Source organism: Lactuca virosa, chromosome 5, assembly GCF_052849685.1.
Source record: "Lactuca virosa cultivar CGN04683 chromosome 5, Lactuca_virosa_CGN04683_v6, whole genome shotgun sequence".
Taxonomy (NCBI): Eukaryota; Viridiplantae; Streptophyta; class Magnoliopsida; order Asterales; family Asteraceae; genus Lactuca; species Lactuca virosa.
The window spans coordinates 434,967,111-434,981,973 of NC_136430.1; the positions used below are offsets into that span (position 1 = coordinate 434,967,111).

The 14,863-nt window shown below is 34.8% G+C and overlaps 1 protein-coding gene across 1 annotated transcript; it reads right to left on the bottom strand.

Annotated features, from left to right (window-relative positions):
• Positions 1-2,310: 2,310 nt before the first annotated feature.
• Positions 2,311-3,924, bottom strand: LOC145114192 (uncharacterized). Its single transcript, XM_079050184.1, has 3 exons — positions 3,889-3,924; positions 3,021-3,328; positions 2,311-2,931 (listed from the first exon to the last, which is right to left on the bottom strand). The coding sequence occupies exons 2-3, from the start codon at positions 3,324-3,326 to the stop codon at positions 2,311-2,313; spliced, it is 927 nt and encodes a 308-aa protein (XP_078906310.1). The 5' UTR covers positions 3,327-3,328; positions 3,889-3,924.
• Positions 3,925-14,863: the final 10,939 nt, after the last annotated feature.

The following is a 14,863-nucleotide window of genomic DNA, read 5'->3' on the forward strand; positions in this document are numbered from 1 at the left end:
AATTATTTGACCGACCAGTAGTTTATATAGCAGGAAGAGCAACACCGGTGGACCTACAAAAATAATATTTGTTTCATCATGCAATAAATTTAAATAACTGAATGGAATATTGTACTTTGAAAGACTTACCCAATTGCAACATTTTACTTTCTTTTGTTTCTTATGAAGACATTATACTTTGAAATTCTAAAGTAACTATTGTTTCCGTACATCATGAAAACTAATGACCATTTTATCCTTCTTCAAATGAACATTTTACAAATTTAATGTTAACTTAAAAAAAAAAAAAAAAAAAAAAACAACAACAACAACAACGTACTTTATGGCAATGAAAATTGTATTCCATATGTAAAAAATACAATGTTGTAATAAGAAAAAACGAAAGTTGAATAGAAAGTTACTAAAAAAAGGTTATAGCTTTAATACCTCAAATATTGTCAAGTATGTTGAATGTTGATATGGGATTATCTGGATTTTTCAACTTTTTTTCTTGGTCCTGAATATAAGTTTCACAAATTTAAGGTGCTGTTTGTTTTTCCGAAGTGAAACTGTCTGAAGTCTGCGGACCACCTCTGCAGCCCTCTGCAGCAGAAGAGGTGGACCAAAGTGTTGCAGACTGTAATGAGAAGCATGTTTGTTTTTTTAACGGCTGCAGACTGCTGCAGATATTAAAAAATTTAAAATAAAATAATTTAATAAACCGAAAATAGTTTTTTAATACCAAAAATTTAATAATTGTAGTCTTAAAACATTGAAATAAAATTCAAACAACCAAATTAGTCTTACAATAACATTTTTAAATAAAATTCATACAATCAAACTTTAATAATTTTCATTCCATATTTTGCATCAATTGTTCGGCAATTTCATCTCTTAACTGGGTCATATATTCACGGTCCGCTGCAGTACCATGTGTTGGAATCTCATCTTCATCATTATCAACGACTGCATTGTTATTCCGAACCGAGACATTTGGTTCGTCATATCGTGCAAAAAACTCATCACGTAGTCCCTCTCTTCTTATAAAGTTATGAAGCGCAAAGCATGCTAGGGTAATGTTTCGTTGTGTAACCAATGAGAATGGTGTCATCCTCTTCAATATAGGGAATCGTGCTTTCAAGACACCAAAAGCACGCTCAATGACATTCCGAAGTTTTGCGTGTGCATGGTTAAATTTTTCTTTATTCGTTAATGCACGTCTTCGACGGAAATCTCCAAGCCAATACCTCACATTACGGTACGGTGCCATAAAACCTCGAATGTTTGCATAAGCGGCATCACAAAGATAATATTTATCTGTAAAAAAATCAAAAAAAAAAAGTCATTTATTTTTTCAAGCTAAGATAAAACTATTTAAATAACAATAAATTTACCTGGTGGTGGAAGCGGGAATGGTGCATGTGGATTTGCTAATGCTTCTGATAAAATTCTAGAATCGTGTGCTATCCCTTCCCAACCGGCCACAACAAACGTAAACATCATGTTGAAGTCACATATTGCCAATACGTTTTGGTAACAATCGCCTTTTCCCCTACTTCTATATAAATCCCGTTTGTTTGCAGGGACAACAGCATGTATCAAAGTGCCATCAAGTGCACCAACTGCTCCCTTGAACACCCGTCGTAGCCTCCTATTATGTCCCGGAATGTTTGGATTCGGATTAAAAGAAGTTGGCACTATAATGTCATGTGCGAAAAGCAGCATTTTGTCCAACACTTCATGAAAAAACTTATGAATTGTTTGCTTTGAGTGTAGAAATCTCCGCTTGATAATCACATAACGTTGGTTATGACCGACATATGTTTGCTATCCTTTAACGCGTAGTTTACTCTAAAATGAGCACATAGCCGGACAAATGATTCACGGGACATGCGTAACACTTCAACACATTGTAGAGGATTACGGTGAAGTAATTCTAACGTAAATTCATGTCCCGTCATTTCCGAATCGTTGTCCCGCACTCGTTTTACACCCCTTTTCCAAAAGTAGCGGACGTACAAGTACATTAGAATTATGAGTAGTATCTTTTTGTCGTGATCCATTAGGAACCTATTAATCAACACAAGTTACCAAATATAAAACTCAAGTACCAAATAACATAACCAAATAACCAAAATACATAATCACATAGTTCAAGTTCCAAATACTACAAATAACATTCAAGTACCAAATAACCACATACTACAAATAACATTCAAGTACCAAATAACCACATACTACAAATAACATCCAAGTACCAAATAACCAAAAAACATAACCACATAGTTTTAACACATGCAATTAAAACCTAAACAATTCAAATATGTAAACTTAATGGACAATCTTTCCATCCTTCAATACTCCTAAACTTGTAGTTGTCATCTCGATCCATCCTCTTAATATTTGTGGATCATTAGGCAAATTTACCCACATCTCTCTCATATTCATGGTCCCTCCAAAAATATGATAAGCAACAAATCGTAGAGGGTCTACCGGGCCTAACTCGAGTAACTCTAGCTTCTCTAAACATTGGGGAATTGTTGGCCCTTGAGTCAAATGTCGTAGAGCTTTCTGCATCTCCAATGCTAAATCATCAGCAGTAATAGAAGCTTTAGGGGAGGCACTAGAAGGTGGCTCAGGTGAGGCACTAGCAGCTCGAGGTCTAGGAGTTGAGGGTTTAGCTCTTTTGTTGGGGTTACCAGAAGGTGAAGCAGCAGAAGATGGTGGCTGAGTGGTATGATTGGAAAAGATATCATCCTCATCTATGTTAACAGAAGGGGTGTCCATAAGTTGTAGTGGTGCGACATGGAAAGAAGATGATCCATGTCCCGATGGTGTTTGGGATGTGGCATAGCTGAGATTACCAGAGGCACTATTTCCATCAAAGAGTTCTGCACAAAGCTCTGGAAACAACAATGGGACAGTTTTCAAAGAAGCGGCTTTCGGATGTCCCTAAACCCAATCAATGTAACAAAAGTAGTATAAGAATAAATGACAACTATATAAACAAAATACATATTAATGTATATATATATATATACCTTTTTAAAGTCCTCCCACTCCTCATTTGTTAAGTTAAAAGTGTTTGTTTGAGGATTGTAAAGGTTGCCAGTTTTGTTTTTCAAGTATAACCATCCCGTGTATTTGGCTTTAAGGTTGTCATAGGCGTTTTTCAATTGTCTTTGACTCAAATCCACACCAAACTTTTCCTTAATGGCTGTTCCTAATTTGTTCCATGAATGTTTGTGCAAACTCAAACCTTTTCTACCCACATTTTGTACTTCTTCAATGCAAGTGTTCAATAAGAATTTTGTTTGCTCATTGTTCCATGTATGTTTATCTGCCATTGCTAATAAAAAAAACCATATGGAATACATACTTTAGCACACATAACCATATACCAACAACTTTCAGCATAATTACAACTTGTAATGATGAAAATAATCAATTTCAACAAAGATTATTCATATTTCAGCAACAATTATGATACTTCAGCAACATTTTATGACATTTGAACAATATTTCATGACGTTTCAGCAACAATTTGTGACATTTCAGCAACAATTTGTGACAATTCAGCAACAATTTGTGACATTTCAGCAATAATTAGTGACAATTCAGCAATATTTCATTACAATTAAGCAACAACATATGACATTTTAAGCACAAATTGAAGAAATTGGGGCAAGAACAAAGATTCAAGAACAACTATTTGATATAAGGCATGAACTATTTGATAAGATTAGCACCAACAAGCAAATTCAAAGATTCAACAACAAAAATCAAACAATTAGTATGAAGCATGAACAATGAAGTAAAACACCAACAAAATCGAATTGTTGAAATATTCAAGACAATCGCTGCCTTCAGCAGCCAAAAACGAAAAAAAAAAAGAACAAGAAAACAAACCTGGAAGGACGACCGACGGAAGGGGAGAGGCCGGTGGGGGTTACGCCGGAGGTGGCTGCGCCGGTGGTCGCTGCGCCGGTGGTCGCTGGTCTGAGAGGACGCGAGGTCGAGAGAAGGTAGGAGAGCTCCGCTCACGATCGACTTGCTGGAAGAATGGAGGTGGCCGCTTTTTTTTTTAGAGTTTAGTTTTGAAGAGGTTAGAAGCAATTTTCAAGTGCTGTCCCAAGCAGAGGACGGGAAGAGGTTTTTAATTTCGAAGGCTGCGAAAAAACAAACAGCTGCGGGAAAGAAAGTGTTGTGCGTGTGCTGCGCCGCGCAGCACGAAGAGGTTTGAAGAGGTTTTTAATAAAAAACAAACAGCACCTAAGTGTTCTTGAATTTAAATATTCAGTACAACCTATACATATGACCAACCTATCCCCGTCTCCAAATCTATGTAAACACAAAATCACTAAGACGTTTAAAACAATGATATTTGACATAATTTTCCCTAAAATTACACAGAGTCTAGTTTTTCAAACCTTGTGAACATTTAATTACATAAACATTGGTAAAAGATGTTTACCCGACCGAATTTGAGTAAACTATGGCTCTATAGACTATAACTAATATTTTTTAAAACTTAATCATTCTTGAAGATTAAGGGGTATTTGCTAATTTGATAGAAATGTTACCTAGAAGACAATCAAATACTCCGTATTAACATATGCTTCAAAAGCTTATAATCGGAAACAATGACAACTACTGAGACTTACATAATTCGAAAATGCATAATTAACTATCCATATTATTAAAATAGAGCAAAGAATAATAGTATAAGCAATAACACTCATAACCGATCTTTTACCCCGACACCCCCTCCCGAACATCTACTTTATATCCATGTGTGATAACTCCACAACAAACAACTTTTGAGCAATTATAGAAGAAAATTGATATTTTTCCACTTTGCAAATAAAACTCCTAAGAGACTTTCAATTTCTAGTGGGTATCTTTGGTCTTCCATGATAATGAAGAAGTTGTACACAATAAGCTTTCATGATGAATAATAATCTTTAAAAGTAAGAGTAAATTTTTTTTTCTGTCAAACCCCCCAAATTATTCTGGATACCAAAAATCCTCAAAGGAGAATATAAGAGATGAAGAAGGAATTGCCATGAAAAGTGTTACATCTTCATCTTCGTTATCAACATCAACACTTCCACCCAATTTTGCCCAATTATTTGCAAACCACTAAAACCCCTAGAAGAAAAGAGGAGAAGGAGACGAAAAAAGAAAAGAGATAACAGATGGATGGAGCGATGGAGCGATGGTGGAAGAAGAAGAGGAGAGACAGAGTCGTTCATAAGGAGAGTTCAGAGGTTGAACCCTAAATCGAGATTTTATATAGGTTGAATCACAACAACAAAGCAACCATTCAATTTTGTTCCTCAAATATTGGGATCTTCACAAATATTTCGAGATTACATAACTAATTTTTTGGAATTTTTTTAGAAACGCTTATCAGTTTAAATCTTGTGCAGTAGATAAATAGTTTTAGGAAAAACTTTTGAGCAGGAAAAACAAACCAGGGAGCATAATATAACGCCACTTGGCAAATTTAAAATGAAAAGGCAATACAATGACACATGACATAATATTAATATTAATGGAGAGTTATATTAGAGTAACACATCGCAAAAAGAGAATAAAGTTATTCTTTTATTATTATAGGGAGATCACTAAACAAAAAAACCGTCGCTTGGATTTGTATTTTTTAATAGTTCTTTAGAAGTATAAGATTTAATATATTGTTTAAGTTGAGTAACTTAGGATGTCAAGGTTTGATAAGTGGGATGTTTGATTAGATTATACAATATTGATTTTTTTAATAATTTTATATGATAAGTATTTGAATAATGAGCAACATATATATACATAAAAAAAAAGTAGATGAAAAAACAATTTAGATCTTTGAGAATTTATATTCAAAAGATCTATAAATAAATAGCTTCAATCTTCCTTAAGTTTATAGATCTAAACACATACCTTATGATGATTTAAACAAATATGCTTCAACTTTTATAAATTTTTTCAAGTTCTACTTCTTTTAATTTTGTGTTATAAAGGAATTAGGTATATCACCCATAGAAATATCAAGCAAGCCTTAAACATATCCATATTGCTTACTTATTAACAAGTCCATAGTCAGCCCTTTTCATCAAGTGATCGAATAAATTTTGTTGAGATCGAACAAATTCAACAGAAATGATTCTCTAAGATATAAGTTCATGTACTATATTGTGTCTAACACCTAAATGTCATGACTTTACATTATACAAGTTACTACGGTCTTTTTCCAAAGTGACAACACTATCACAATGTATAGAAATTGGTGAAATTGGTTTTAGCTACAATGGAACTTTATAGATCAAATTCCTAAGCCATTTTACTTCCTAGCTAGTAGCTACAAGTTGGGGTGTGATAAAAAACTAAAACAATATAATTGAACTAAACCAAATGATGTTTTGTTTATTTGGTCTGTGTTATTCGGTTTTTGGTTAAATTGGTTTGGTTAACCGAATAATGATATCTTATTTTGTTTGGTTTTTGGTTAAATTTTCATTATTTTGTTAAACCAAAACACCCGAATAAGCTTTTTAATTAGTTTTTATCTATAAGTTACAAAAATTTATATAAATTTATATATTAGTTACAGAAAAATATGTTCATAAATTATTATTTAATTATTAACTATTATAAATTTATAATTGTTTTATATTTTATATTAAAAGGGAACGGCCATTTAGCCAAATGTAATTAACCTTCAGTCCTTTCGTTCCTCTTCATATACAACTAAAGATATATCATACTACCTCTACAACTTGTGTGACTAAATTGATATTTCAAGATAATACATCGTGAAAGACCAAATATAATATGTTATGTATTAGTGTATTTTTTCCATTTAGTAAAAGTTTAGTAAGTTTTTTTTTTCTTTAAGTTCAATATTGATCTTTACATGATAAGTTTTATTTGGTTTAACCGTAAACCGAACCGAATAAACCGTAACTGAATAAACCAAAACAAATTAAAACGAACCTTATTTTGGTTAGATTATGGTTAGTTTTAAGATATAAAAAACCGATTAAACCGAAAAATGAAAACACAGGCAAATAACACCCTAACTACAAAGGGCTACAAGTTCATATTCCATAGTTGAACTTGTGATTCAAGTTTGCTTCTTAGAGGCCTAAGTGATTGCACCTCCTCCAAGAAGAAAAACAGAAACCGCTTGTAGACAGGGGCGGAGCCAGGATTTTTGTATAAAGGGGGCTATATATATATATATATATATATATATATATATATATATATATATATATATATATATATATATATATATATATATATATATAACATTATAGAAGATTAAATAGTTTTTATACGAAATAATAAAAAATAGTTTGAACGAACAAATCATAATATAATTAAAAGTTTAAATAATAATAAGTTTTTTTTTATTGAAGATGAATATCATAAGGATTAGATTTTCCTTATGAGTTCTTTTTGTATGTGGTGGTTTTGTTTTTGTGTCTCGTGTTTTTTTGTTTATAAAGTACATGTTTTTTCACTGTTTTTGTTAATCATTTTACTGTTTCAAGCACTAGCATCTATACTTTCTTTTACACACTAACATAGGCCATATGCATAAAAGAAAAGTCTTTTTTATGTTTCCAAAGCACTTTAATTGTAAAAGGCTTTAAATGTAAGAGGGTACACTATTTCGTATACTACTCTGCAGGGTACACTATTTTATATACTACTCTATATATTAAATAACTCACATGGAAAGATGAGAGAGGGACTAAAGATTTGAGAGTTAGAGAATACAGTTACATACATTGATTTCAGAAGGGGAAAACATAAAGACTTTGAAGGGCTTATCTCAATCAAATGAGCACAGTCAAATGAGCACAGAGACGATCAAGAGGGATGCTTTCCTTCAAACCAGAGTTGCGATTTCCATTGAAGGTGTGACTGGGTAACCTTTTGGAGATGAAGGTCGGCTGTTAGGGTTTCTTAACTTTGAGATTAGTTTTTTTAATCTTTTATGGATTTTGTACAAATTTTAATGTTCCAAACTAGTCGGGATTTGCATCTTTAAAAGATTTCAAAATTTTGATACTTTTCCTTTCTTGATTTGGTTTATTGGTTAAGTTTTAATTTTAATTTCATGATCTTGTTTTGAAAATTTGAAATAACAAATTATCTTGTTATTTATGTGAATAGAAAGGTTAAAAACCAAGGCTTCAACCAAAGCCAGAAGTAAGGGGGGTTCGGCTCAAATTGCTTTAGAAACCCTGAAAAGAAAAGCAAGAGCAACAAAAAATATATGAGACTAATATACTATTAGAATTAGACATGTTAACAGGGCTCAACACCCGACAGCCCCCCTACTGTCTCCGCCACTGCTTGTAGATGAGTGGTCCTCGATTTTTGTGATCTAACAAGCATTAGCAAACCCTTATATGACAGAAGGAAGTCCTATTAGGTTATGGGGATCAAAAAGGCCACAAAGGCGCAACGAAAGCATATATTAAAACATAAACAAATAACTCTTAAACCCAATAGTCGAATCCATGTTCAACCAAATCTAATGCAACAAAAAAATAAAGAATACTTAAGAATACATAGCCTTGTAGTCATTTGAAAAAGTTTCAAGCTCTTGATGGAGAGAGGATTGTTAAGAATCAAAATCAAAACTCCTATTTCGTAGTTGCGCCCAATAATAGATCTAACAATGATCGACATCTTTTTACAGCTTGCGAACACCTTGAACTCAAGCATTAAACCCTATTGACGGTGGGATGTGTCGCGTACAACATACTGATATGTCGCGTATACGAATAAATAGAAGAGACGGGAGAGAAAATAGCTTGACGGATTTTGGGGTTTTTCATCATCATCAAAGGTCAGCTAAGCACCTCTATTTATAGGGGTGGGATTAGGGTTTCCTATTGCTTTGTCATTAAGCAACTATCTTTCACTTTAAACCCGTAAGCATTTACATGTTTATGTTAATTTATTAATCTCTAATAAATTAACAAACTAAATCCCCTTTATTTATCTTTTATCAAATATTGCTTAAAAATCTTTCTTGTATGTAACGCAAAATGACCTTACTATTAATAGTAATATTACTGACTATTGTGATTGTGGACACTATTTCCAAAAGTCCTACATAAGTTTGATTCTTATTCCAAGAATCACTTCTACATCCCCCATATCCTTCATAGAGAACTGAGATGATAAAAATATTTGGTTATATCAACTTGACTTTTATCTATACCAAATATTAACATACCATCCTAATATAGGCATATAATTACTCCTTTACCATATATATCAAACTTACTATATATGCACTTATATGATCCATCTAGCTTAAAACCATTAGTCAAGACTATTGGGGTTTTTAGGTTACAATTCAATTGTACATGCGGAATTTTGCTTAACTCTTAAGGGTATGGGGGAGGTAGAAGTGATTCTTGGAATAAGAATCAGACTTATGTAGGATTTTTTGGAAATAGTGTCCACAATCACAACAGTTGGTAATATTACCCAAAAAGGACTTTACTTCAATTCATCAACATTATACCAATTTAGCTAGGACCTTAGACACTTTAATCCAACAAAGACAACATCATCAAAATTTTGATGTCATTATTTAGGTGTTTGCTTCAACCCATGCAATGACTTAACCAACTTTCACATTTTATGCTTGTTTCATGGCATAACGAAACTCTCTATTATTTCATATACACCTCTTCTTCCAAGTCAATATTCAAGAATGTTGTTTTGAGATCCATTTGGTAAATAACTAGATGGCGAACTTCAGCTACGGCAAATAACAATATATATTATAAATATGAGCTATGAGTGCATATGTATTATAGTAGTCAATTCCATAGTATTTTTTAAACATTGAATAACCAGATGGGCCTTAAATTTGTCTATTATTCTATCCAACTTCATATTCCACTTGAAAATCCATTTGCAGCCTAATGGTTTGCAACGTGCAGCATTAGGTATAAATTAAACTTCCTTATTGGTTCCTTTAGAAATATGAGTCATATCCGTTGGTCTTAGTATGGATGAAAACCAAGTTTCATCAAATATTGCACCTCATGATTATATAACAACAATAATTAAACATAATTATTCGGTTCTAAAACAAAGAACCCATAAGTATTGAAATGCTCAGCATAATCAATGAAGGTACAATTTATACCTCTTTCACCCAAAATTTTCATTTTGGGTTCTATTAGTCTCAAAATTGCTCGACATCCCAAAACGTTAAGATAGCATAAGTTTGGTTTATTTTTGTAGCATAGATCATAGGGAGTTGTTTTGTTCCTTTTGTTTGGAATTTTATTCAATAGATTAAAAGTTTATAACATAACTTCTTCCTACAATATGATATGTTAGAACAACATGCTAGTAATAGGATATGGATCTTCAGGAATTGCATGATAGAATTGTCTGATATATGATGCCTTATCTCTTGTAGAGTACTTGAGTGATTGTTGTACGACTCTTTCGTGTGTGATCTAGTTATTGAGTGAATACGTTAAGTCACATGCTACATGGTTTAAATGATCTTAGGATAAGGGATTTGGTCCTGTTGCGCAGCTCCTGTCTAAGTCCAACCGTTGCAGGATTAAATCTTTTAGTATAAGATTGTTTAAGCTATGTGACATGTGATTGTATTCATTCGATAGTTATCTGGAACCAATGGAGGGTCGTGTGGCAGTTAGTGGTAGGATGAGTTGTGTGGGGTCAGTCGACCAGTCTTGAGATGTGTAGTCTTCCTCTAGGATGTGAGGATTTCGTATGTGCGTATGCTAGTATGTATTGTTAGGGTTGTTGTGATGATCCTTGAGACAAATACAGGTAATTATGGAAGGTAGTATGGGCCCGTACTACTGAAAGCACATGACCCGTAGGTGTAACAAGGAAGTCACAACCCTTAGGGTTTTGTTGGGAGTTGCTTCCCTTGTTAATATGTGTGTGTTATCCGATATCTCCCTGGTATATTTTCAGTATGGTGACGATGAGATGATTTGAGGTTGGATCCGGGTCTGGATCGGGAGCTGGCAGTCAGGGTGGGCCAACTGTGTCCGAGGACAAGATTAGGGAGATTCTCCATGAGGAGGTTGTGGTCATTGTCAGGGGGCAGATATCAGAGCTGTTTAGGTCTATCAAGACCGCGATGATGGAGTTCTTTGATGACAAATATGCTGCTTTATCTGCGGTTGCTGCTGTTGTGGCCACCGCAGTCGTCGCGACTGCAGGGATTTGTACTGGGCGGGTTTTTCAGTATCAGGACTTCGACAATATGAATACCCCGAATTTTGATGGATTTTAGGACCGATCATGGCCATGAGGTGGCTATCTAATGTTGAGGGATGTTTTTTCACCTGCTCTTGCCCAGCTGACCAGAAGGTCAGGTGCGCTCTGAACCTTCTGAGGTCTGGAGCGAAAGATTGGTGGAGGCTTGTTACGGGATCGTATTTTGCTAAGCAGAGAGTTGTTGTGCCTTGGGGGCAGTTCTCAGAGATGTTTAGTGCTAGATATGTGTCGCGGGTGGAGCGCGAGAGATTGGCCCATGAGTTTTGGATCTGAGGCAGGGGAAAGATTCTGTAACGAAGATCACTAGGATATTCAGAGAGAGGGCCATGTTTTGTCCTGACTTTGCTTCTGAGCAAGCTCAGATGACCCATTACTTGAGCATGCTCAAGACATATATCAGGCAGTTTGTTTCCACCTAGCGCTATGATACCTTGTTGGAGTTGCAGGAGGCCGCCAGGCGGCGTGAGATTGAGATAGAGCTTCGGTTGAGGGAGTAGAGGTCGGCCCCGGCGCAGTCGCAGCCAGCGCCGAAGCGATTCAAGGTCGTTAATTCTAGATCGGGAGGGCAGTGGGGCCACACTTGTGGCAAAGTGCGACAAGGTTCATGAGGGGGCTTGTCTCCCAGCCAGTGAATTCCACAAATGTGGCAATGAGGGGCACTATGCAAAGGATTGCCGCCAACCGGTTCTAGCTCCGAGTTCCAGGATTTGCTATCATTGTGATCTGGTTGGCCATATGAAGGTCAATTGTCCATTGCCCACCGGCAAGCCGCGCACAGGCCCCAGCGCCAGCTACTTTGAGGATCACCAATGTCGCCATGGGAAGGTAGAGCCCCCGAGGGCTCGAGGTCGCGCTTTTTAGTTCACTGTCGAGGAGGCCAGAGCAGCTCCATATGTTGTGACTGGTATGTATCTACTCATTATTTTGTTGATTATGTTTTGTGTTATGATTATATTGATGGGTTTTATACACAAGAACATCCTATGCGCTCATACAAACCCTAATGCTTGGATCTAGGTTTCTCTATTATACACGCAATTCATCCAAGACTCAAGAACCTTAATCTAGCATTTAAATTTCGAAATTAACATATAAGAATAGATCTAGATGATTACCTCTTCAAGAATGGCTTAAATCTTCTTGTCTTGGAGCTTAGAGTCACAAGTGTCACTCCTCTAATGGCTTACAAACACCACAAGCAAGAGGATGAACAAAGAGAAAAGGGAGGAGACACCACAAAATGTTCTAGGGTTCTTCCAAAAGATTTCACCACGTTTTTGGGGCCATAGGGGTCTTTATATAGTGAGGCTATTAGGGTTTTCAACTAGGAAACCCTAATTTGACTGCTTAGGCCCTAAGCAGCCCATGAACTCCCTTTAGAACACCCCTTGGACGAATTCCTTAGGGGATTCCCATAGAATTCGTCCAACCTATGTTCCAAGGTGATCCATAGCCCAATTGCAATTATCTTATAATTACAATTCCATTCCCCTAAGTTTAATTAATGTCTTTTAGTCACAAAACTAAATCTTAATTAATTCTTGACTAATATTAACTAATCAATATGATTTCTCCTTTAATATATTATTCATATAATATATTAATAAACCATAATTAATCCTCTTACTCTATAAATCATCCTATCAATTTGCTTTGGTGAAGGCAACCCAAAAGGACCATGCACAACCGGGTCAAGTACATACCAAATATAGTTACGGGCTTAGACACTAATCCAACAGTCTCCCACTTGGATAAGTCTAGTAACTATAATGTAAGTACAATCCGATTAGCAATCGTAGCTCTTAAAGACGCTGTCGAACTCTAATCTTATCAGTAACCCGTCCTTTAGATAAGGGATCATATATTCCTCCATTCTAGATATCGTATGAACTGAGACATGGATTTTAATCATACTCTCTGTTCACGTGTTGTTTCCTGATTTCCGATTTATGACGACTGACAACAGATTACAGTTAAACACATCAACTTAGTCCCGGCTTGGCCAAGCGCTTAGGGGTGTCATCACTAAATCATCGAGGGGCCCACAAATATCGCTTTTATCCCACTTTAGGTAAAAGGAACGGATAAAATTCGACTCAATGCTCGCTTGTACCTACTCATCAAATCACACACAACAATATGTTTTATAACACCAAGTTACTGGTGCGTTTACATATTATCAATGTGCAACCGAATTGTAAATTACAACTCACACGTCTCGGTTTCAAGAATATAAGATATTATTGTCTCACTAATCACCCGTGATAAAATCCATGAAGTGATTCAAGTGAGCGTAGGTTTAATCCAATACTCTAATCTTATAGGAGCACTCATGAACCCTGCAGCAAACTTTTGTAATGTCTAAAACACTTTAAACAATCTACAGTCAGATTCATGACAGTCTTCTTTCATACCTACTTCCAAAGTATGAGCGAATGTGGAACGTTCAAATAATCTTATTATTCGGGAAGTCAAAACATGCAAAGTGAAACACAAGAGTAATCGAATCCAATATGGACCCAAACTTTTGAGTATAAATAAAACTCCTTTTATCTAGTCACCATATTGATTACACATTATTCATTGTTTCGGGTAATCAACTTATTACTTGAATTATAACAATAGTTGTCCCATGCTCCAAGCATGCACACTATGTTTACCGATGGTCCATACTTTGCGAAATAGATCATTTGAAAACATTTCCAATGATACTCATTTCACAATTCCCAATCCTTATCATTAGTGTAAGAATACCAAGTTCTTGCCACTATTAGAATATGTTAGATTCTAACATTTTATGCAATTATCCTTTTTGTAATCTTATTGCACAAAAGTCACCAAGACTTTGTCAATGAAATTACAAAGTTCTCTATTAGAGATTCCTACAAGGCAATTCCATATATATGAAGTCTCACATTCAAAGTACAGTCCTTTGAACATCCTTCTTGCATAAAAGTTTTTAATCTAGACATGGATTCTCAATATCCAACTCCCAATATGGAAACATTTCCATATTTGCCATATGACAACTCATTATAAATAGAGTCTTATCTATTCATAATAACGTCAATATGTTCCATTCAATACTTTACTTCCAACTACGTACAAACGATGAATCCTTAGCGAAGCTCAGATTGTCCTTGAAAGTTGTTTAATCAATTTAGTCAAATCCAGTTCTGATCCTTTTCCCTCTTAATGCCTTAAGCATTTGGAAAATGAGAACAACCGGATATTATAGCATATGCAAACGATCCTATACCCAAAGCGTATGGGAAGCGATTCATAATGTCTTACATAAAGATGTGATACTTTACCAGTCTCCTGCTATAATATTTCTATTTGCCGTATTCTCATAATTTTGATTATGAAGAGGGATGCCGTAATCATAACCAAATTTTGAGAACGCAATTATCCTATCCATATATATAATTTCCTTACGTTGAACCATTTCAACATAACATTCATATATATATATATATATATATATATATATATATATATATATATATATATATATGTGTGTGTGTGTGTGTGTGTGTGTGACTAAATTAGACTAAAATTTCTCGATCCAAGCTTTTAG